The sequence below is a fragment of the Lepisosteus oculatus genome, chromosome 8, assembly GCF_040954835.1.
Source record: "Lepisosteus oculatus isolate fLepOcu1 chromosome 8, fLepOcu1.hap2, whole genome shotgun sequence".
NCBI lineage: Eukaryota > Metazoa > Chordata > Actinopteri > Semionotiformes > Lepisosteidae > Lepisosteus > Lepisosteus oculatus.
This window is the reverse complement of record NC_090703.1, coordinates 12,795,039-12,820,941: the sequence shown is the minus strand read 5'-3', so window position 1 is coordinate 12,820,941 and position 25,903 is coordinate 12,795,039. Positions and strand designations below refer to the sequence as shown.

The following is a 25,903-nucleotide window of genomic DNA, read 5'->3' as shown; positions in this document are numbered from 1 at the left end:
TAGTTATTTGTAATGTTGAACTTTTTTCAACAGTAAAGCTACAATAATCATTATCACTAACTCTTCTGGGAGCATTAGCTAATATTCTGGAGGATGTAAACATGAATATAGCTAGTTCATGATATATTTTCTTGTTGACTTGTTCCGTGTTGAATGTAAAACTGTCAATCAGACTTTAACTGCTAAATAAAGCAAAATATACCAGTTCATAAAACAAGACCCTCTTTATTCCATGAAACTGTTCATTTGTCCTAATTTGTATGGCAGGCCTATGGTATACAGTATGTTGCACTAATGATCAAATTATCATTAAAGACGTCTGAATATAAAATAATGTCTTCACCATTATCAGTACCATGAACAATAATATGATGTTAATTGTATTGTAATTTTTTTATTACTGAGAGCTATTTGGTGTTTTCTATTACATACTGTGATTTAAATTGTTTAATGACAGTCCTATGGCACTTATTAGTAAATTATAACTGTATGACCAATTATTATTCCCATTTCTGTTGATCTAAAGAACATGCAATAATGTTCTGGTTTCAGATTATTTAAAACTGTTTATACCGCATTATTTCTGCTTTTAGTTGCAAAAGGACCCTCAATTTTACTACAAAATAAAAACAACTCAATAATATAGGTTGTCTTTTTGCCTTTTTTTAATAGGGCAGATAAGATAGTGCAGTACTGCGACCTGGAATCATATACAGTACCAGTAATTCGCTTTTCTTTGTCTTAACAATAATTTCCAGGGGTATGCGTAGACATGAAGGGAAAAGCGTGTTTTGCTGTATAACTAATACAAACTACAAACGACCTGATGCAATATATGCCATGAGAGTACTTTCCATCTGCCAGTTAAGCAGCACTTGTCCCAGCCCCTCAGCTACCTTCCGCAGTGGCGCAGAAACCGCACTTCCTGCTGCTGTTGAGTAGTTCCTTTACTTTCTGTTGCGTTGCTGGTTGGATTTAGTGCATCTGTCCTCTTAAAAGCCATTTATTATCTAGGTAAGTTGTTAATAACGGCAATTTTGTGCATGTTCTCCTATGAAATTAGCTTGTTTTGAATCTGAATGTTTAGAGCTACGGACGGTTCACGAACCGATTAGAAAGACTTCATCCAAACCATATATACAGAATAAGTTTACTGGACGGGGTACAGCGAAGTGACCCATTTTTTAAATCGCAGATTCTTGAGTTTGCGTTTTCTCAGAAAGCCGATGATTAAAATTATTTTTTTGAATGGTTGACCCTAATCACCGAAGTGAAAAAGAATCCCAAACCCCGTTTGTTTGTTTTTTCTTTTTATACAAAAAATACTTAAGTGGGAGTTTTAACGATCGCGGCTGCGCTTACATTTCAAAAGCTGAATTCAGCTTTTTCAGTCAGTATAGCAGTATTTTGCTGTTTGGGGAAAATGCAGACGGGCAGCACGTCATTGAAAGGCTAACTGAATATTTAGTTATATTGTTTATTATTTTAGTTATAATATTTAGTTATTTCTTTATAATGTGTCACCTGGCTATGTTTTAATGGGAGTGGGTGAGATAGGCCTTTTAAATTTTGCTATTAAAAATATTTTAAAAACCACAGCTTTCTTTTTTTAAGCAGCGTGTTCGTTTCTAAAGAACTTGATTTGTTCGTTTGGTATGAAACCTGTCTATTGCATCAATGTTTGTTGTTCATATATAACCGAGTTTGTGTAAGAGTGGAGCGCAGAACATTTTCGTGCTTCGACTTCCTTGTTTCGGGGGGACTCAGTTTGCATGTGTTCACACTGCAGGGATGCAGAGATTTAGTAAACTTTCCTTTTAATCCTGATGTTTATTTTGTTAGCGACATTAGATGCACTGTTACGTTTGTTTTGGCACGTCTTTAGTTTTGAAGTGCGTTTGGTTCGTCTTTTTAAAATTTCACTCTGCGTTACTCACAGCTTCTCGGAAACGGCGCACAACTCCAGAACTGGAGGGCGGTTTCACCTTTGCTCTTAATGACTTAATCCATATTAACTCTGCTTCAACTGGGACAAAATGACAGTTTTTCGTGGACTTTAGCTCTTGAAGATTAAAAGAGCCATAGAAAACCTACCCTGGAGGACTAGCGTTGTGTATCTCTGTTCGCAGAAACTCTTCTGAGGTTTCCATGTAAACATAAAAATAGTTAACAACTTTAAGGTCCACCCGAGTATGCCAAACACACAGCGATCATGTCTTACAGTCGTCACTATTTGTGTGGCAGTCAAACTTTGAAGTTCACATTTTATTCCAATCAGACTGACCTGCATTGCTCACAAAAAGGGTCAGATGTGATTTGGCCCAGAAAAGTCAAGATTGTTTGGAACTCATTTCATACCAGAAAACTGCCATTCAACGAAGTCTTTGAGCACTTCTCTTTGCCCTCTGTTTTGATATATGGACGCTTATTTCCCGATTGAATGCACATATGTATTATAGTGATGAATAGTGAGTTTCAAAGGGATTTTTGAGAGAACTTGATATTTCTTTCAATATAGAAATATAAAAATGCAGGAACTCTCCATTATATATAATCGAATAAAATAAATATATGTAAAGAAATTGATATAAAAGAAACTATTGGTTGCTTTGCTCATTTTGTTGAGAATAAGACAAAATGATAATCTTCCCCCTGTTTTTGCTTGCTTTGCAGGAAATGGATGACTTCTCGGTGAGTTCTTGTATGTTCAACCTTGAGGCTAATGGCCTGCTGCTTGAGTTTTGTCTCGTATTTTGAGTACTTACTCTTTTACCTGAACAAAAAAAAGGGCCATAGGAGGAAATGGATATTTAAGCACCAAAGATGGACACCTGTATGAATTGTCAAGTTAAAATGTTTATGAGTATGTTACCCTTGTGTGAGTCTACTGAATTTTTAAATGAAAGTTTTTTCATAAATAAAATGGACGTGAAGCATGTAGCGTTTTAATGGGTTGTGGTGAGTCAGTTCTCGGACTTCATCCCTGCCTCAGTAAGATCATGGTCCAGCCCTGTACGTGTAACACTGTCATTTCTGCTTCCTCTCTGTGCAGCTAGCAGATGCTTTACAGGGGGATCTTCCCGGCAAAGCAGCCAAAGTGAGCAACACCAAACCTGCTGACCCGGCCAGCACCGCTGCTCCTGCCAATCCAGGGTGGCCTTCCGGGCCCTCTGCTCCCCCAGGCCAGTATCCTTCAGGCCCAAGTGCACCTGGCCATTTCCCTGGTGCTCCAGGGCCAACTCCTGGACAGTACCCCTCAGGTCCTGGAGCACCAGGGCAGTATCCTGGAGTTCCCTCTGGTCAAGCACCATATTCCGCAGGCCCTGGGGCCCCAGGACAGTACCCATCGGGCCCTGGGGCCCCAGGACAGTACCCATCGGGCCCTGGGGCCCCAGGACAGTACCCATCGGGCCCTGGGGCCCCAGGACAGTACCCATCGGGCCCTGGGGTCCCAGGACAGTACCCTGCAGGAGGAGCTCCAGGACAGTTTCCTGGAGGTGGCCCAGGACCCTATCCAGCTGGTCCTGGTGCCCCTGGACCATATCCCTCGGGGCCGGGAGCAGCTCCAGGGCCCTACCCCGCGCCTCACATGCCCTACCCTGGTGGACCTCCTGCAGCAGGGCCCTATGGACCCAGTGCCCCTGGAACCTTCCCCCCTGCTCCTGGCTCTGGTGCCTACCCTGGCTTCCCTGGGGCCGCGTATCCTCCACTTCCTTCTGGTACCTGGGGCCCCCCCAGCTCGGGGACCTTCCCAGGTCAGCCGGGCCCCGCAGGCCCCCCAGGATCTGCTGGGCCCTGGAACCCCTTTCCCACCCCTTCCTTCGGTGGACCCCCTGCTCCTGGGGGAGCCCTGGTGAGTGAGGACCTCTAAAGTCACTTCTACACCCTTCGCGCAGAGGTGGAAGTACTGTACTGTGCTCTCGGCCCATTGCCTGGCAGGGAGCGGGGAGCGATGGCCGCAGTCCTGCTGGTTCCCGTGAGGTGTGACGTAGTGGAGGCATATCAGTGGCTAAGCAACCACAGAGAAACCAACTGGGTGGCCAGTTTTGCAGTGGAAAATTATAGCAGAAAGGAATAACAAATTATGTATCACCTTACATTATTCTTGTGTCATTATAGATCATGACCTGAAGATTTGACCAAAATGTACTTATTATACAGCTCTGCTGCTGTCCTTCCCTTTTCACCAAAACTCAGGGAATGTGGTTCTGAGGCATTTTGCAAATACCTCTATAGTACTTCCATCTCTGCATTGTACCGTGTACAGTGTTCTGAACAGTAGAACAGAAGGAAATGTGTACACGCAGGGTAGGAAATGTTCAAACACAGGTCAAAATATAGAAAAAGAACATGTTGAAGATCAACCTTAATATTGGCAGTGGTCAAAGTAAGCAGAATGCTTTAACATGTTGTTGGTAAAGTGGACAAGCTCATTCTGTTCTGTTATAAGACAAACATATTCCTATTCTGTAGAGGAGAACGTTTGTTCTGTCTCTTATGTTGTAGGTTACCCTATAGGAAACTGGTACCTGTAAGGGCAGTGTGCAGTGTGTAGCAAGTTTCTGCCTGGTGTTCTGTGGTGTGGGAATGAATCTGGTGCACAGGTTTAATGTTCCCTTTGGTCTGGTGGCAGTTCTGCAGGCTTCTCTGGTGTATGAACAGTTGCAGAGGTGGAGGCGTGTATCGTAACTTAAAGAGATTCTCAGGGATTCAAAATAATGTATTCTTTTCTTTCAGCCCAGATATAACCCACCATACATTTGATCGCAGTGATTTCTCCTACAATTTAACGGATGAAGACATCACAGTTCTACTGCCTTCTTTTTTTTCCTTTCTGAAGTTCAGCTTGGACAACTTTGTCTCTTTTCACTGATGGGTTTGGCCTGCTGATGATGTTGAAGTGTGGCAACTTGCAGACAGCGATGCCTGCTGGAAATAAGGGTTTTTTTCCTTGAGTAATATACAGTGCATTTGCTTGTAATTACCATATACAGTATCATGGGTAAAATGCTGTACATAAATCAGTATTTTTGCTTGTCTTTTGTGTGGACTTGTTTAATAAAACCAAGCAAACTCTTAATAGAACATGTCAAGAATTTGTGTATTAGCTGTCAGCAGTGGATTTTCTTGCATGTGTGTGATTAAAGTGTCATATAATTCCACCAATTGGTTCCTGCTTTGCAAAATTGTACAGCCACCGAGTTCATAGAGTGAGACCATTCCTCAACAGCGAAACACCGTGAGCTTAATAATGATTGTCCTTCATTTATATAAACAAATATCTCCATGAAAATTAATTAAAACTACATTATCTTTGAGCAGCTGCCATGCCTGTGATCCTGTCGCTCTATTTTTATACATGATTTTTGTCTAACTGCAAAGAATTCAATCTGTGTCCAGGTATATATTGGTTATGGAATGGACAACAATTTTTTAAAATGCTGTAGGTTTTTAACTTTTGAGCACATGATTTGCAAGGCCTGTAACCTTATGGAGGATAATATGCAAAGTGTTGTACTTGTGGTTTAGGATAATACACAGAAATGAGAGAGGCCTAAGAGAAAAAAGTGCAGCCTTGTGTTTTCAGGTTTTGATTCATAGTGATGGCAAACTTTAAGTGACATTAGATGTCTGCAGACGTTTTTAGGCCTCGGCAGATTTTAAACTTTCCTCCACAATGTTTCTTTCTCTCTACAAGAATACGAGTGACATTCATTTGTTAGATATGGCTTTTTTCCTTCAGGCAATTTCAAGGAACCACAAGTATTTTTCAAACAAAAAGACAAGAATTTTTTACCGTCTTCAGGAATGTAATGCTGTCTTTTAAAAGTGTGCAGTGTTCACACGGGCTGGTCAGCAAATTCTAATCTGCTAAAGTGTACAGAATATCTGAAAAGATAAAAGGATTCAATACATTTTAAAATATTTTTATTTTGTGAACTCATACCTGAATGAAATGTGTTGTCAAGCTGAAATATTTTGGGAGTGGTTCCTAGCTGCTGGAATGTTTTTTACATTAAGGGGTCTTCAGAAGAGGCTTTTTCTAGCCTCATGTCATCCAACCTTGGATGACTTCTTTGGAAGAAGGAGAACAGAAAAGTATTTTTTGCCATCAATACGGTACAGCCAACTAACCCATGGCTTCATAAGATTGTTCCTCTAAGCTTGTCCTAAACATGCCAGACTTTAAAATAGTAGGATATTATAGGAGCCTGTTTATAACTGCAGTACTGTACGTAGGCCTGGATTAAACCTTACATTTGAAACCCTCAGCAATGTGAACAACACGCCCAGTGTTTGATAGTAGTTACTGTTGTTTAGCATCCAGAAGCCCTTGGACAACAAAAAGCTGCCACTGGGTATAGAGCTTTTAGTTTGTGATTGGTAAGAGGTCTTAATTTTGATTAAATTTAGAGCTTTGGGAGAATTATATATAAAAGTTCTCAATAGATGCAGTTCTAGACTGCTTTACAGGCTGGACTTCTGAACATCATCTTCATATGTACACAACAGTGCGGATGTGATCATACTTGCCTGTATCCTTATGGAAATGTGTTCTTGATTCTTTCCTCAACTGCCTTTTCTGTTTTATCATGGCAGTGTATTTAAGTTAAACAGCTCAGATCTTACAAATTCATCCATAAGTAGTGCTTTTCTGACACCATCAAAGACTTCCGTGGAGAAAGCAGTTTTTACCCTGTTGGAATGAACAAAATCTCCACTAAGTTTTATTCAAATTTACAGAAGTTCAACGTATTGTAAACATGCGAGGGAACGGTCATTTTGCTGTATTTACTGTAGGTGCAGCATTAACTAAACACCTATAACCATTTTATACCAACTGCCATACATTCTTCTTTAAAGTTTCTATACCATTTGTTTGCCTTTCTAGGTGTATATATAAGATTTGTGATGGAAAACATGCAGTCACTCCCACTTCCATAAGTACTGCCCTTTGTGTTGCTTAACAACAGCACCAGCAGGTTATTGACATTCTATGCTGTTTTTCAGTAAAATTCTTGCTAAAGCTGGATCTTCAGACTAGCCGGCCACTATTGTTTTTCAGATGTTTGAGTGCTTCATGGAAATGGACATAACATCTTGCTGTATATAAAACATTGGTTCTTATTTAAGTTCTTCCTAAACTCACTCAACAAAAACAGCAATAATAGGAATTCCTCATTGCACACAGTAAAAAGGCAGCAGGAATTCTTAGTTTTATTGCTTCTGAAGGACGATTTCAGTAAGAAATCGTGTATTTAAAAGTGTCCTTCTTATTTCAGACTGTTCCCTATGAGCTGCCCTTACAGGCAGGGGTGTTGCCACGCCTGATGATCACCATCGTAGGAGAACCTACAAAGAACTCGGAGAGGTAACACCAACAGGCTTCTCTCTCATTATTAAAGGACTTGGGACATGTTCTTGATCCTCTGAAAGCACTCTAGACTCTTCTGCCCAGCCCCAAACCTCACATAAATGATCCAGAGCCTGACGAAGCAGCGATAGTTTAAAAGAGTGACCCATCTGTATTTTTCTATTTTTGCTTGTTATTTGACACTTGTGAAGGTTAGCTGTTTTTTATGCACCGGTAAAGAGACTTCCTGTAAGGTGAAACGCACATTTAAATGCTTAATGTTTCAGAACACATAGGTGCGCTGTCTATACAAGCATTGCTCTTTGATTGTGCATTTTGACTTTAAAATCCAGCTGTAACTCAATCAAACAATCATCCCTAGAATGCACCCAAGAGTGACCAGGCCTGTGAGACCCTTCTTCATTATTTTCTGATAGATTCCAAAACCATCCTCTCTTATATTTTGCTACCAGTTGCTTTTTAAAATCTTCCTGTAGCTCTTCTAGAAATACATTCATCCTTCCCCTTGCTTTTTTCTTCAAGGTCCAAATCAAGGAAACAGGAAGTTAGGTTGCCATTCTCCCAGATCTCCTTTAGTCTACCAGATGTCCGTAATGCTGCTCCTGTTGTTCACTGTACTTGTATTTACTGTCTCCTGTTATTAAACTTCCAAAATATAAGAAACTGTTCCTCACATTCTAACTTCTTACGTGTCAGCACGATTTCTACATATTCCTATTTCTTTCCATTTATCCTTATTTATACAGTCTATAGTCCTTCTCACTACTGTCTCTCAACTGCTTCTTTCCTCATCTGTTACAGCTAGGGTCTATCTAGTTGGTAAACCTAAGGTATTTTATCCTTCTTCACTGAACTTTGTGTTCTATCTTTTACCCTCTCACAAGAGATATGGCATCCAACTGCACAGTCCTTTGGGTTTCCTGTCTTTGGAAACATTGTGACAATGGATGGACACCAGGAATTGGGCCTTTTTCCACTCTTCCATATTTCGTTGTATATTCTGCGTAACTGCTGCATAAATATTCACAACTGGAATTCCTGTCAAAACCAGTGATCTTGTTGCTTTTTAAAGTCTTGACCATCATTTCCACTTCTTCCTACATAGTTCATTTTATGCTTGCCTGCCCTCTTCAACACAAGCTCTTCTTCCTCCAATTCTCCAGGATGTTCACTCTTATCTTACGTATTTGGTACATCTTAGATCTTCGCTCTTCCTGCCATCAGCTTTTGCTTGGGGCTGGACGTTTTCCTTCAGTCGCTTGATGATCGTCCCTGATTCTCTCGTTTGCTGTAACCGCTGATAGTAAAATAGAAACGCAGCAGGAAGTGGAACAATAGACGACCGATACAGGTGTGAAATCTCGAGGATGAGTAGAACGAAAGTCTGTTCACAGCAAGGGTGAGGCCCGTTGTCAGTACTGTTTCCGTTTCCCTCACAGATTCAGGGATGTCCTGGTTGTATTTCAGGTTTCACTTTGATTTTGTACGTGGCTCGGATGTGGCCTTTCACTTCAACCCTCGGTTCACTGAGAACACGGTGGTCCGCAACTCGTTTTTAAACGGGGGCTGGGGCCCTGAAGAGAGACAGGGAGGGTTTCCCTTTGAGCAGGGGAAGCGTTTCGAGGTAAGAGGGTAACAGCTGAATATTATAGTTATAATTATATTAAATAACCAACTCAACAACTCTGCCTGTGTTAATAATGGGGAAGGAATGGCTTCTGTTCTCTTTTAACATTTCTCAACAGACTAACAGGACACTTCAGTTATTTTATCCATTTTCTTTAAGGAACAATGCCATGCAATGAGAGTCAAATTACATATTTGACAATGATCAGTCCGTTTAAGGAATAACTGTATCCTCTATATGTTATCATTTCAGTTTTTGGAATATAGAGGCATTCCTGCACTACAGGAAAATACTTAGAATTTTGTTATTCTTCTCCAGTCTCTTCACAGTTACAGCTGCAGTAAATAGGATCTTTAAAAACACACTGGGTGTGATAATGACACTTTGTAAAACTTCAGATATTTTATATTATTTAACTCCATATAATTAGCAGCTACACTCCCCTTTATATGTCCTGTCTTACACAATTAATTACTTCCTATTCCTCAGTAATTAAAAGATAAGGTCAAATAGTGGTGGTCTTGTATCCTGTGATATACAGTATGTGTGAGTGCGGTTCAATCAGATGTTTGCTCTTATACAGAAAATAATTATTATACAGAATACATGAATTGAAGCCTGGGTACTGCCTACTATGGAACATAACTGCAGTGTAGAGGAATTGTGATGAAGAACTTCCTTCTCACAGACTCTGTAAAATAATAAAACAAGAAAATAAAGCAAAATCCCTTTGATGCTGAACTGAGGTTGTGAAAAGTGCTAATATCTTAAGAAGTAATGGGGGGAAAAAAGCATTTCAGGATGATTGCTAGCATGTGAGCTGTGAGCTGCAAAGGAACAAGTAGAGGTTAATTTCACACAGAGTGGAAGAAATTGTGTTTCAGTTGTGGCGCCTCTTCAAATGTGAGATCGCAAGGGTGCTTGTTTTGGAATATGTAGTGATCTCTCATTTTACTTTTCAGTGTGGGGTCAACCTCTGCTTGTTACCTTTGCAACATGTTACAGTACCTTAACAACCGTAAACAGTGGTTTAACCACCCTTTCTTGCTCCTTTCAGATTAAAGTCCTGTGCGAGGAGGAGGTGTATAAAGTCGCAGTGGACGGAGCTCATCTGCTGGAGTTCAGGCACCGTGTGCAGCCACTGAAGGACGTGACCCTTCTGCGAGTCCAGGGGGACGTGACTCTGTTCAGTGTAACTCCCAGCATGGTCTAACACCCAGAGGCCTTCACGGCATCCAGCAGGTCTTACTGCAGCACTAGCCAAAGTACTAGAGCTACCTGGAGTGTACTCTAGGACATTGCAGTGATACGTTTAAATATTATGGGTCTCGACTGGGTCTGATTAATGTTAGTATTTGAAAGTATAGGACAATTATTATCCATCTGCATGCTGTAATGTCCAAGAACATTGCACTACAGGCTGCAGCACTACAACACACAAAACGTAGGAGAAGGTGCATAAATAAAACAAATTCTATGTATAATGTATGTACATCATTAATGATTAAGGCACATAAATATAATTGAATGGATGCAGGCTGCAATCTTTACGGTATTCCAGGAAAAGTTCTGCTTCTTCTCTTTTATAGAAAATGTTGTAAGTCTTTTCAAACATACTATAGGAACATTTTTTTATTCTGATGCATGTCTACTGTTACTTTTATACATAAACTGGTAAAGAAATGCATGTGAAGGGTTTTTAATTTTAAAACAGCCCTGTTTCTGTCTCTGTTTAGATCAGGTTTAGATCAGAAAATGTAATTTTCTATTTTTCTGATTAAACTGTAGTTTCTCAGCTTTTATGTTGACCTGCATTTACCTTTAAAATCATGTCTGTAACATTTAAGCTGAGCTGTTGCCCTCAATATTTATCTAAAACAGAATGTCATCAGTTGTCAGTATGGTGGATTTAAATTAGAGGAAAACTGCATCTAGTCAAGCCATTCAATTGGAGAAGAGCTTAAAAACAAGATTTGTCCAAAAGCAAGAATCCACTTTTTGAAATCAATCTTTTAAAGCACAGCAAAGACAGAAATGTCAAAGCCATTGTCATGTGCTAGTCTAGCAAATATCCACTCTAGTTTTTTTGGGTTTGTGGCTTTGAGATGAACTTTATATTTTATTGGGGAGAATGAAAATACTCCCTGACCACCAAAAATATCACACTTGTGTTGCACAACTACAGTAGTACAATGAACAAGTGTGCCAGACAGAACACTTTAGGGAAAGCACAACTGCCAAACAATTGCTAAATGAATAATTTAAAAAATCATTTTCTGATTTTATACAGTAGGACATTAGATTTAAGTACCAAAGGTAGTAATTTATTTCAAAATGGAGAACATTCCTGTGTATCTTCAGAAGTCATCCACACTAGCACAATGGCTATTTTATATAGTGCTTCAAGACGGGAACTATATTGTGATTTCTATATAAAAGTAATCTGTTTTCTCTGACCATATTACTTCAGAACTTGATTGTTATTTGAGTTTGTAATAATCACAATATGAAAAAATAAAATGTTTTGCATTATCTAAAGCTTAAATGTTCCTCCTGTTGACTGTTTAATTTTTGTTTTCTGCACGTGTTCTTTAGAAAAACTGTGAGCTGCTGTCCTACAGTGCTCCACATAGAGAAAATGAATGTTTTGTGTTTGCCTGAAAACAGACATACTTGTCAGCTGGTAGCTTAAATCTGCAAGTGTCCCGTTGATTGTAATGGGCCTGTTTCTGTGAGATGTTCCATGGTTATTCAGACAGGAGTCTTGTTTATTGCCCTGGCAGTTTAGTGGACAGAGCCCCGAGTACAGAGTGCCTCAGTGTGTGCTGAGTTGACTTTTCCACATGGCAGAGGGTGGGGAGGGTTAGGCATTTCGGTAATGGCAGTTATGCTGAAGCTCGTGCTCTGTCAGTGGTTTCCATGGCAATGGTATAGCAAAGACAGTCTCTACAGTCATCAAGTTTAGACGTGCTTTTTTTCATGAGCAACAGTCTCATGACTGCAGTTGCGGCTCTGTGTGATTGTGTAACTAAATATGACCCATAGCCATTACAATTGAGTGCAAAAGTAATGATGGCATTTGACCTTAGATTAATCTAATTTTACATATGTATCTGACACTTTACAAATCAATTCTTTATCCAAGTTAAAAAGCATACCCTTCCCTCACTGTTGGGACATTTTACAGGAACTAGTGCTGAAAAAGAACTGAAAAGAGTTCCTATTGTGGCAGAATGAAATCGTACCATAGTCTATGATTTCCTTATTTATGTTCAATTTAAAATGAGAGCTTGTGGGTAAAAAAAAATATTTTTATCAAATCTGTTTTTAATGTAGATGGAGTCAAACACCTAGTATAAGCTAGCTTTTCTTCCATTGTTTTGTGGGTGTGTGCCTATGCTTCTCCCTAGAATACAGAAGTAAATCATACCTCTGACTGTCTGACTGTCTCCTGACCCCTCCCTAGTTTCCAAAGCAACAGGAATGACTGCAGGTACAGCATTGTTAGTTTACAGAAGCAGAAACTTGAGTATTGTCTGACAGCCATCAATCCTCCGGTAATCCTCAGGTATTTTCTCACTCTCATACAATATACTGGAGGAGGTTCACTGAATGAAGGCATAAACACAATCCTAGTTCCATACAGTCTTGATCTTGGCAACACCAAATCTTAATTGCACTCTACATGTGGGAAAGTTTATAATGCTGGAAGATCTTACACTTTGCACTGTTTCTCAATGGCCAGTGTTTTACTTGTGAGTTCTGCTCTGTGGGTGTGACAGACAGGGTGCGTCCTGTGCAGATTTGACTCTTGTCCTTCAAAGAATGTTACAAGGGAAAACCAAACCACACCATAAGATTAGGTTTCAGACATCACCAAGGATAAACAACAAAAGCAGACCATCCTGATCGGAGGGTGATTCAGTTCACCCATGCATTTCTTCTTTAAAGATATAAAACGAAAATAATAAATAAAACAAAATATTTTTGTTGTTCATACTCGAGTCCGATGTTGGTATTAATTGCTCACGGATAGGTGATAAACACATCCTATCCTGGAACATTTAGAGTCCTTTTTGACTACATCTTTGAATGGACAGATATGAACGAGCCTGTTGAATATAGTACGATGCATTTGTTTCATGAAGGGCACCGTATACTCATTTCTGTACCTTTTTTGAGTGTTTTCTTTAAAAAGAGCTAAATGTTTACTTATAAAATATAAAGTTTCATGGTTTTCCATGAAGTATTTTAAGGCTCCTTTTCACTTAAATTCTTTGTTAGGCTGAGTAGTGCATGTCTTTGGGTTAAGTAGTACTGAATAAATCCACGTGACATCATTGTGGAATCTGCTCTGCACCAGTACATTGCCACCTCCCATACCTTTCCCCTCTCATTCGTATGGATCAGCCAGGTGGTATGGCTGAGAGAGACACCATAGCTGAACATCATTGTAGATAACTGGTGATATACTTTTATCTAATGGTATTTGGGTTATGTTTTTATTCCATTAGGTCACATTTATGCCTGGCTTGAGAGTTTCTACAAACTTGGGGGGCTCACCTATACTAGCTGATTCACATCAATAATTGAGAAAAGAAAAGAGACAATGACCAAATAAAGGATTCCATTCTTTATTGTGTTGATGTTGATTCCTTCTCCTCCTCGTCCAGTTTTCCTTTGCTCACACTCCATGTTGTTGGGTAAAGTTAGGGAACATTTTCATCCAGAGGGGTGCACTACAGTGTGCAAATACAATTGCGGACGATATTCTTATATTTTGTCTTGACCTACTGCCAGCTCCTCCCATTTTGGTACAGCTACTGTACATGCATAAATTACTGCTGCATAAAAACAATATTGTACAACTACATCAAGGCTTAAGTAAGAGCTCCACTTCATTGCCATAATAATGTAAGTTAACCCATGACAATACATGTGTGCTAGCGCACATTTAATAGTTTTATCACATCTTGATATATTTCATTATATTACATAATATAGTAAACATAATACGCATTCCACTTATCAGTGATTGCAGGGGTATTCTCTGGTTTATACAGCGGCTACGCTATTGCCATTAGAACAGATTTTATCTCCTTATAGTTTTCCACAAGGAGCTGGAACTCCTGGTGTCAGGAATAAGACGAACGTGGTTTTGCTGGTGAGGGTGAATGATTCGATGCTCGACCGCTCCTGCTTTCTGAAGTGGGGATTTAACTCGCGGGTAGATTGGGTGTTTGAACCTGGCGATTTTATTTAGCCCGACAGCTGAGACCAAAGCAAGTCTGATGTCAGTGACTGGATTAATTAAGTCCGCCAAAGCAGTTCAAACTGCTTCGAAAAACAGCCCCCCTGCCTGTTTATCACAATATTTCTCTTAATGGGTGTGGTCATTTAAGAACCTGACATTCGAGTCGAGGTGTGGTCTCGTATGTGAACTGCAGGCTGTGAACCGCTTAACACTTCTGCGTGAGTGCTCGTCTTTGCTTTTTACCTGTACTGGAGACAACTTTCAGCATCAACACGCAGGTAAAACCAACTATTATTCTCGTCTATCTCTAGACAGCTTGTTTCATCCGAGTACTCTGGATGCAGAACTGAAAAAAAAACTGCAGTATTTCAGAGGATAACGACGTCTTTTAATACAGAAGCGGGAGGATTGAAACTGTTTTGAAAATAAGCCTCCAGCTTAAATCATTTACAAGAGTGATAGTACATATTTTATATGTACCATTTTGCTGGAAACCCTTTATCTTTATATTATTCAAGTAAAAAGCTTATCTTAAAGACCGATTTCAACACAAGAGACAAAACTCAAGACGAAGATACGCATTACATTGTCATTGGCGTACAGCATATTTTCCCTATATTTCAGCTGCTGGTGGAATGATGTATTTAGTGGTCTAAAGAAAATGTTACTGAAGAGTACAATATTTTAATTTTCATATTTGCATACAGTACTGAGAAAATGTTTGTGTGTAGTTCAGTTGAGCGGTACTCTCACTGTATTTTTGGCTTAAGATGTTATTAGATCCTCATGAAGGTCTTAAGAAAAATGAGGATAACCTGATTAAACATGTAATGCAGAGACATGAGTTCTATTTAGATTATTTAATTAACAAAATGGTCCAACAGTATGTCTGTTTGTGTGACAAGTCTGTGAACTCTTAGATTCAGTAATGGGTGGCAAATCCTTCAGCAGCGAAGGTTTCAGCTAGACGTTTTTCTGTAACTGTTCATCAATCTCCCACTTCAGGTTTTAGGAATTTTCCACGAACAGAAGAAAGCTCACTTCAGGTCGTGCCAGGGCAGTTCAATGGGGTTTAAGTCTGGACTTAGCCACTCCAAATTGCAAAACCTCTTCTTTGTTAGCCATTCAGTTGAAGATCTACTTGTATGTTTAGGAACATTGTCTTGCTATAAAACCCACTTTTAGCTGACAAGTGGATGGTCTGACATTCTCCTTCAGAATGTGCGGATGCAACTCCACATTGGTGCTTCTGTCACCTGTCCTATTCCTGCGGCTTCAGAGGCTCAGACTGTAATATGCCCAAGAACATTGCGACTGTGGTTTGGACACCCCCTGTTTAAGTGATGTAGGAAATGGTTGATCCAGTATGTGGATTAATCAGCTGCAAAATAGCATTTCATTTCATTTACTCCTTCTGTGAATATGTATGTCATAACCAGAAATGATAATTAGCACAAACTTTTATAGACCTTCCACTTCTACAAAAGGGATATCACAGTACAAAATGGGGCTTGTCTGATGCTGCATTTGAAAGCTGTATTATCAATTATTAACAGCCCATTATGAAATGGATGACAGGGGAGGGCATTTATTATCAGTATGCCCAAAGGTGCTGAAGTTGTTAGGTGGCTACCTTCTTTTAAGAAAATACTCTATAAGCTTGATGAAAACTCCATATGTCTGCTTGAAAACATGAAAATGAATGTGCAAGCCATTTGTGAACCCTGTATTTTTTAATTTTGTAAGAATTCATAATGGGTTTTGGCATTTTGTTGCATTGTTGAATTACAGTCAGTATATAAGATTGAGCCCTCTGCTGGATACAGAGTGAAAAACAAACTGCAGTCAGTATTGCATACTGTGGGCAAAAAAACAGGTTAGAAATGAAGTTCTTCCACAATGTAAACTTAGGCTCTGTATGTCAGAGGTGGAGAACCTGTTCTTGGAGAGCCTGTCCTCCAGGCTACATTGCTCAATCTAAATCAATTGCTAGCTACTTGCCACAAACTTTAAATTTGATTCATTAAGCAGCATGATCAATGAGGGGCTGGCAAAAGGTTGTGCCCAGTATTAGCAGTAATTCCCTTGGAACCCTTGAGGAGGCCTAGTGTAGCTGAGACACTATAGCTTAAAATAACAAAACAAAATAGCTCCATCTTCACCACATGGTAGTGTGGAGGACTAGGACCTCTCATGTTTATAGTCCGGGGGTTCCTAAAAGTGCAGGATTCTTTACTGTGGAGTCTGACAGGGAGGGGTCACTGCATTCAAACCTGCCAAATAAATATGGGGAATTTCTCTAAGAAATCCTGCATGCGTGACTTCACTAATAAAAATTCACATTTATGCGGCACTGAATTTAGGAATACTGTAATCCACCAGATTTATGTAGACTTTTCTTACAATTAACATACACTGTGGTGTCCATGATAAACTTATATAAAAGCTTGCTGCATCGTGGAGAGTGAGATGAAGATGCTGATAATATCAAATAAAACATTAACCTACCCCATTTATAACATACATCTTTCACTTATGGTCATAATCCTGAGTGGCCTCGTTAGTGAAACTGTCCGCAGTCAGAGCCCTGTGCCTAACCTTGTTACCCTTAGTGTCTTCTACCCGAGCTCTCAGTTAGTATTTATTTATTGCATGATTGTAATACTCCAGCTGAATAGCTGAGGTGCTTCATAGGTTCCTGTTATCTTTAACAGAGTTGTTAAGAACACACGGTCTTCATTTGCTGACAAAATGAGCGATGGACTTTCAGTAAGTTACCCTTTTGGTTTTTTTTATCGTATTTGGTCTAAATATAGCCACTGCAGGGAAAAATAAAAGAGAAAAGCGATGCAACTGGGTAGGAAGTAAGTAAAAAAAGTGGATCAGAAACGCGAGAGACAAGTTCCTGGGGGAGGCATGTTACAGCTGAAAGACAGCCATCTGGAAATGAAAGAGGAGATTTGAAAGTTATTAGTTGATAATGGAGTGCTGATAATGGAGTTATTAGTTGATAATGGAGTTGATAATGGATTGCATGAACCAGTCAGTATAAACCAATTATTTTATTTGGTTGTAGTTGAGCTGGGGGGGGGGGGGGGTGGCTGGTGGTATGAGGAAATGATTTTCTTTCTCTTTTAACGTGACAGCTCACAGATGCTCTGGGTGGGGATCAACCAAGTGCTGGGCAAGCACAGAACAGCCCCTGGCCAGGCCAGCAGAGTGGCAGTGGGGGGCAGCCTGCTTGGCCTGGGCAACCCGGTCAACCAGCCTGGCCCGGGCAACCCGGTCAACCAGCCTGGCCCGGGCAACCCGGTCAACCAGCCTGGACTGGGCAACCCGGTCAACCAGCCTGGCCCGGGCAACCTGGTCAACCCAATCAGCCAGGCTGGCCCAGTCAGCCCAATCAGCCAGGCTGGCCCGGGCAACCTGGTCAACCTAATCAACCAGCCTGGCCTGGTCAGCCAGCGTGGCCTGGGCAGCCTGGCCAGCAAGGTTGGCCAGGACAGCCTCCTCAGCCCACACCACCTGGGAACCCTGGAGAACAGCCATGGTCAGGGGCGCCCGCTGCCCCTGTGAGTGGGCCCTTGGTAAGGGATTGCAGTGATTCACTAACATAGTGGGGGACAGTAGGGGGAGTAATCCAACTCCAGGACCAGTTTATCTTTTTTCAGTTTTCCTTCCTTTTTAGTTCCTAATCACTCAGTAGATACCTTCATTTACCTGAATATTTGATTAAGTAAAACTTTAATTAGATCCACCTCTGAAACACTTACACTTAAGTTCATTTTAAGGATCACTCACGTCGGCTCATTTTCTGAAAGCCTTCCAGACAGGAAGTGAGTAGGGGACACTGATTAAAGTGGCACAAAGCAGACAGTCTACAGGTGAAATCAAATGGGAACAGCTAGAGCGGAGAACTTCAAAAGGGCATCTTCACTGTTTTATTACAGAACAAAATGCGTTATTAAAATTCAACATTCATTCAGAAAAGTGTTTGATAAGCAGTACCTATAAACGTAGTCATTTTGAAATCATATGAGATATATAGGTTATAGATTTTGTTGTAAAAGCTGTAGTGTAATACTAAAGTGTGACTAATAGATCCATGTTTGCTGCTTAATGATATGTTAACACACTGGTTAACAGTTTGAAACCAACCCAAGCACTAAGTGCTACTTGTGTGGGTTCCAGGATGTTTAAATGTTCTTGTGTCACCCTCTCACTGTCTCAGTCTGTGCCGTATACCCTGGAACTGCCCAGAGGAATCTACGACAAGATGTTGATAACCATCACTGGGGAGATCAAGCCTAACCCTAAAATGTGGGTACCGATGTCAGCCTTTTCGTAACCATGATAGCGGTGGTATTGCATTGCTGTCGCTGTTCTTTGCTTTCAGTTGAGTCACTATTTCCAAAACAAAGCTTAGTCAAATTGATTCCTTCTGGAACAAACAGGACATGTGAAAGCAGGTTTAATTGAACTTGAACCAGAGGGACACCAACGTTCTGTGGTAATATGAGAATAAGCGTATTATTAGAGTTGAGAAATATTTAAACTAGCAGACTGGGGGGCAGAGAGCTCACAACAGGCCAACTCGGGTGGGATGAGAAAAGCCCTTGTGCTAGAAGCTTAAGGAATAAAATGCAAGAACACAAGGCAGCTGTGTTAATGGGAAAATCAAGTAATGGACACGAGTTGTTTTTGTTTTGGCACAAGAAGCAGAGTAGAAGATGTGGGTGGCTTGAGAATAGATATTGAAAAGACTTACCACTAGGTGTAGCTGCAGATCACTCAATGAGTACATGGGCACGAAAGCTTAATGAAATATGCCATCAAGAAGGTAAGCTGCTAAACTGATGTTATACTACTGGCAGATTTCAATGTGCCACGCATAAACTTGAATATTGTGATGGCGGATACAGAATCTGAATCTGACATGATTGACATAGTTAGTGATTCCTTTTTAGGAATCGATTGTAAAGATGATCTTTTCAAGATTGAAAGACAGAATAGAAATAATAATAATTAATAATAATTCCTTACACTTATATAGCGCTTTTCTGGACACTGCACTCAAAGCACCTTACAGGTAATGGGGACTCCTCTCCACCACCACCAATGTGCAGCATCCACCTGGATGATATTGGGAATACTTGGGAAATTGTCATGATAATATGATATCTTTTGATGATTACATTAAATATCTAAAACCTGAATTAAAGATCAGGGCATGTAATTTTATAAAAGCAGACAAAGATCGAGGCAAGTCATGCAAATGATGAATAGGGAGTCCAGGAGAAGGACAGTTAAAGATCAAAGACATGTTCAAGGCTCCAAGGAGTTAATTCCTAAAAAAAGTCCAAGCCTGAGAAAATATGGCCTATATATTTAAATAGAGTTGTTAAGAAAAATCTTGGAAGGGAAGTTTGTGATCTACAGACTTTATAAAAGGGACCAAGATTCAAAGATGGGGAAATGGGCTAAAGGTACATTTGAAAAAGGAAGTTAGAATTCCAACAAGGAAGATGGTGGCCAAAAATATTACAAAGCTTTTTTGTACAACAGAAAGTGTATATAAAAGGAAGTTGTATATAGTTGTGAGGTAATAGGCAGTTAATAATAGAATATGATAAAGATATAGTAAACATGCTGGATTAATATTTCACAAAGATTTTTGCAATACAAGATGGACGAAGCTTTTGTAATGAGAAAAATTGGAGAACCAGCAAGATGTTTTTCTCAGAAAGCAGAGGTGTTCTTATGTTATCAAATTGGCTGGATAATTGTTGATTTTGATTAATTTTCAAGGAGAAGAGAAACAAACTACCATTTTTTAAGAGGTGGCCAGAAATTTCAGAAATGAAGAAAAAAATTATTTGTGGGGAGGTCATATTGAGAAAGAGTTGGGGTCTGTAAAGTCTTCATGTAAGGACTGTTCACTGTTTGCCCCTGTAGGATTACCTTAGACTTCCACAGAGACAAAGACATCGCCCTTCACATCAACCCGCGCTTCAACGACCATGGGAAGAAGGTGATAGTGAGGAACTCTCTGATTGGCGACCGGTGGGGCCACGAGGAGAGGGATATTCGAGGAAACTACCCCTTTGTGGAGGGAAAGTCTTTTGAGGTGAGTGACTTTAAACAGGGCAGTAGCGTGAACCCAGATAGGACCTATGGACAGAACTGCTGTGCCTGCCCAGAAGAGGATACTACCTACAGTGCCTTGCAGAAGTATTCGCCCCCTTCCCATGGTGCCCCATCCATCCATCCAAAAATCCATCCATTTTCTAACCGCTTCTTCCAGTTCTAGGTCAAGGGGGAGCTGGAGCCTATTCTGGAACGAGGCGGGATACACCCTGGATGGGATGCCAACCCACTGCAGGGCACACAGACACAGACATGCACACACTCACACTAGGGCCAGTAGAAGTCAGTTAATCCACCAGTATGTTTTTGGAGTATAGGGAGAACCCATGATGACCCATGCTGTTGCACAGTAACAGGCCCATTTAAAGTGAATATGTCTAAGCACACCCGAATGCTAACTCTGAACTCCAGTGAACGAACAAATTTGTAAATTCTTTAAATGTAAAAAAGAAAATTGATGAAACACTGCAGAGAAACATCAAAAACTAAAATATTGAAAGGTGATTTGCATAAGTGTTCAACCCCTGTGCTATAGCAAACCTACTTCAGGAGCACAAAATTACTTTGAGAAGTCACACAGTTCAGTGGTCTATATCTTTGTGCAATAATATTGATTCATGTAATTTGAGAATATATATATATATCTCTGTAAAGTTTTTTAATCAAGCAGTGTTTTTTAACCCATGAATCCGACATTGCAAAGATTCAACCATGAAGAGCAAGGATCTTTGAGAACATGGAAAATTAGAACATAAGAAATGTTGCAAATCAGAGGCCATTCAATCCATCTGTCTCATTGAGTAATTAGTAGTTAATTTGATCCAAGTGTCATAAGCAGCTCTTTCTAGAAAGAAACCAGAATATCATCTTCAACCACATGGCTGTACTCCCACAATCCTTTGGATGGAAAAAATACATTCTGTTCTTGGTTTTAAATGTAATTTAAGAAATGAAGGTGTATAAAACAACTCAGTAACTTCCTGGGCAGATTCTGGGACGTCCCTTCAAATGGAGCTGTCCAGGAAACATTCCTGCTTTAAAGCTCACCTGTATGGCAGAGGGGCAAGAGAGAAACCATTATTAACAAAACATCTCAAATCCTACACAGACTTTACAGCCAAGCAAGCATGGAGCAAAAGCATTTGTAGTTAGAAAAAATTGGAACATTCTTATCCACATGAAAAGTAACATATCTGTTGCAAGTTCTGTGTAACACAGCATTGTCTAGTCAATTCCTGGTCATCCTTATTGTCAATCATGGTGGTGGCAACATGATAACAAAATGAGACATCATTGGGAGGGAGTGCATACCTTTGCAAGTCAATGTATATGGTAGAACTGTTTAGCTAACAGAGTATCCTTCTGTTATTGGAAGATGTTTATTAGAATTAGCACAAGTATATTATTCCATCAAGAAGACAACAGCAATGATGAACGCGCAGGCTCCCAAGAAGAGACTTTGCATTCAAATAAGTGTCCTTTCTTATGTTTGTCATCTTCCTGAATCAGATGAAGATCCTCTGCACCACAGACGAATTCAAGATAGCGGTCAACAAGGCTCACGTTCTGGAGTTCAAGTATCGCATACGAGACCTTCACAAGATCAACAAACTGGTCATCTACAATGATCTCACCTTGACCTCGGTGACTGTGGACACCCTGACTTGATGTCCCTGTAGGGCATCACATTGTTGCTTGGGAGTTTCTAAACTGAAAATAAGTAAATAATTAAAATGGTTCCTCCTAATTTTTACAGGGTGTGTAAATTTATGTTGCTGCTTTAAGCAACATTAACAGCTCCATTTTGTTTTTTGTCTTGTTAAATGTTGCAGTAAAAATCTCCACATGAATTTGAGCATTATCCATGCACAACTGTTTTCTCAAATAAATTTAACTGTTTAATACCCCCTTTGACCTTTGAGACTCCTTTGTCCTTCAGTAAGCACAGTCCATGATAAACAATTTTATACATTTTTTTGACCTGCCATTATCTAGTTATTTCTTCATTTACAGATGTTTTTGTACTGAGCTCCAAGGAAAAGTTTATAAAAGGCAGATGTGTTAATAGTCGCCTCATTTTTAAACATTTTTAATTGGAATAATTTAGTCTCGTCTACATTTAGTTCTTTTTAGGATTTGAAAACGTTTTCATAATTGGGTCACACTTTAATCTACAGAACAATATTCTAAAGAGCAAAACAGCTGTCATTCAAGAGTGAAAGTCATCCTCTAAAACTGAGTGCATCACATTTTGCAGAGTGTATAAGAAACAGTCTTTCTACTTGATTAGAAAAAGAACATTCAATAGGAAGGTTCATTTGAGGGCAGGGTATTTGCCCCTAGTGTTTGATTACTACTACAGAAGCTAATCAATCTGAAGATTACTGGTGTACCTTAAAATTACAAATGACTAAAGTTTTTGCTCCCTTAAAACAATTCTTGGTTAGCTAAAATGATGTATGTTTTTATTCTTTTTATTCTCTCAATAAGGATTTGAAAATGTTTTCATAATTGGGTCACACTTTCATCTACAGAACAATATTCTAAAGAGCAAAACAGCTGTCATTCAAGTGTGAAAGTCATCCTCTAAAACTGAGTGCATCACATTTTGCAGAGTGTATAAGAAACAGTCTTTCTATTTGATTAGAAAAAGAACATTCAATAGGAAGGTTCATTTGAGGGCAGGGTATTTGCCCCTAGTGTTTGATTACTATTACAGAAGCTAATCAATCTGAAGATTACTGGTGTACCTTAAAATTACAAATGACTAAAGTTTTAAACAATTCTTGGTTAGCTAAAATGATGATTTTTATTCTCTCAATAAACTAGTTTCCCCTGGATAATGCAACAAAAGCATGGTTACTGTAATTTTATTTGGCATCGGTATAACCTGAGAAAATCTTGAGTTCTTGGGTTCTGTGCTGGGGGATGTTGGGCTGTTTTTTTTAATTGGGGGGGGACTGCTGCTGATCATGTGGTGACACTAGGAGGGGGTTGTGTGCATAATTGTGTTCAAGGCTTCAACAACCCACAGATTGCTGACACACAGGTGACATAAAGAAAGACAAAATCTAGCGCTCTGGAGTGAAAATGAAGTCCTTTTTTCACTGTTATTAACATCAGCTCGTGATAAGATTCTGACAGCCTGTGCTTAGTCCTCACACCCTACTCCTCCACAGTCACTTGTGGTTTACTAATCGGGTGAAACATATAGAAAGATTTTTTGGAATGACAGAAAATGGTCAATGTGTTTTTTTGTTTGTTGTTGTTCTCCCTTTTCCTCAAACTAACTTTCACGTATTATTTTTGTTTCTTTACAGATGGCCAAGATGGGCTGAATGGCCTCCTCTCGTTACACACTGTTGTTATGTTCTTATTCAAGCCCTGAACACCTTTACTTGTCAGAAGATTCTCCGCCTATAGGCTTGCACACCTGAACTATGCTTCCCTACTCAAGAGCAACGTATTGGCAAGTGAAAGAGAAACATTAACAGAGAGGCTGTGGGGTCTTGAATGCTGTGGGTATTGACTATGAACATCAGATTTATCTTCAGTTGCTGTAATATTAAGCAGTGCCTTGCATATAGACCTGTGTATGGGAACTATACAGTGTATGGACCTTATACGGACCTGCGTATGGACCAGCGTACAGTATGTGCCTGTGTATGGAACAGTGTATGGACCTTTGTTGGACCTATGTAAACCTGTGTATGAACCGCTGTATGGACCAATACATCCACCTGTGTATGAACCTGTATAGCACAGGGCTTTGCATGATGAAATGAAGCATAAGCAACATCTGTAAACTATCTAGTTCTGCCAAAACCATACTAATCACAATCTAGTCAAACACAATACAGAAGAAAACAATCCATCAATAGCCTCTGCCAAGCCTGTTACAACATTATCATTACTCAACAAAAACTATTTCCAAAATGTTGTCAAAGTTTTTGTTTTTAGTCAACTATTTAGTTGTAACATGTTTTGACGTCGACAACGATCAAATAAGTTGCCTTATTTGAAATGACTGATGTCCCACAGTAAAACAAAACAGAGAACCTACAGTACTGTAAATTCTTCACTGGTTTGGTCAGAGGAAAAAACATTCCCTAGACTAAATTCAGGTTAGAAAAGCTTTGAGTAATGGAGCAAAATGTGATGTTTCTCTCATTGATAAACATAGCAAAAGATAAGAAACTTACAGTAAGTGGTTGAGACTTAGCAGTTCTTATCTTGAGAACAGCTGAGAAAAAAACTACTCACTTCAAGGCAATTCAGCTCAACCTGTTAAACATTCCCCTGCAAAATAACAAAGGAGGACTCAAACTAAAAAAAAAACAGTAAGATCACATTCCCCTTCCCCATGTGAAAAAAACAGGCTTTCAGGGTGGTGAATTGTTTTCATCCAATAAGATACTCTGCAAAGAAATGTAGGGGCAGATTAGCAATGTATTTTTAATGATGGAAAGTGTGGACCATAGTCTGCAGAGAAACCAAAGACCATAGGGATCAATTATTTAGGCAGCACTGTACAATAACCAGTGCACGCAAATGATTAAAACGAGTCTCAGACTAGTCACTTCTCCGCTTAGAACTAATACTGCCTACATACATAATGTTACAATGTTACAATGTCACAATACTGCCTATTCCCTAGTCATAATACCAAACAGGGACTACAGCCGTAAGAAAATAGGGCCAGGAACAATTATATGAATAACTTTATGCTCCACAGACAGTACTCAGCATTGAATACAACGTATTAACAAAATACTTAACAAACTGAACTTGTCTTTAAGATGGTCATTAGAAACAAGAAGGTTTTATCCTGAATTGAAATGAGACAGACCACTGTATCAGAGGTGTTTGTAATGCTTGGATGCTGAAATATTTCACTTCTGGTCGTTCCTACTGTAGATCTCCAATCTCACAACTCCTGCGGCTACAAAAAAAAGAGCAGAAACAAATATGTTTGAGTTAGGACTCAGGATACAGAACATGTTTTCCATTTCTTGAACAGCTGTTCATTTTGCTCCTTGTTTCTTCTTATGTTGATTTTGAGGTTCATTTGTTAAAATTGAATGCCTGGCTCCGTCTTATCTGATCTGTCAGTTACATGTATATCCATATTGCTTGCTCCATAAATCCTAGTTAGAAGTAAGAAGTACTGACCGCTCCCAGAGAGAAATTCTGACTCAAGACTTCTGCTTTAAAGACAGTACAATCGATGATACACAGCACATATAACACACTGGGGAGAATTCCTCACTAAATTCTCTGTATCGATGCACTGTATCGAATTGTGCTGCATGAATACACAACAACCCTTAAGAGAATAAACCAGAAACGTATTGTATAGAAACGTCCCATTTCTCTACACAATAGGATATCTACGCGTAATGGGAGAATCAGTGCTGCATGAAGTTTTTTTTTTTAATCTAGGTTTAAAGCTGAACAGCATTAAGTTCTCAGCTGAGAACATTGACTTTTATTGGAGCAT

The 25,903-nt window shown here is 39.6% G+C and overlaps 2 protein-coding genes across 2 annotated transcripts; both read left to right on the top strand.

Moving 5' to 3' along the window:
• The first annotated feature begins 892 nt into the window (after positions 1-892).
• lgals3a (lectin, galactoside binding soluble 3a) lies at positions 893-11,547 on the top strand. Its single transcript, XM_069193246.1, has 6 exons — positions 893-1,014; positions 2,674-2,691; positions 3,053-3,853; positions 7,284-7,372; positions 8,843-8,999; positions 10,060-11,547. Exons 2-6 carry the CDS (start codon positions 2,677-2,679, stop codon positions 10,213-10,215), a joined length of 1,218 nt encoding a protein of 405 aa, XP_069049347.1. The 5' UTR covers positions 893-1,014; positions 2,674-2,676; the 3' UTR covers positions 10,216-11,547.
• A 2,829-nt stretch (positions 11,548-14,376) lies between these two features.
• lgals3b (lectin, galactoside binding soluble 3b) lies at positions 14,377-22,310 on the top strand. Its single transcript, XM_015350690.2, has 6 exons — positions 14,377-14,534; positions 16,971-17,025; positions 17,403-17,843; positions 18,488-18,576; positions 20,212-20,383; positions 21,913-22,310. The coding sequence occupies exons 2-6, from the start codon at positions 17,008-17,010 to the stop codon at positions 22,069-22,071; spliced, it is 879 nt and encodes a 292-aa protein (XP_015206176.2). The 5' UTR covers positions 14,377-14,534; positions 16,971-17,007; the 3' UTR covers positions 22,072-22,310.
• The last annotated feature ends 3,593 nt before the right edge of the window (positions 22,311-25,903 follow it).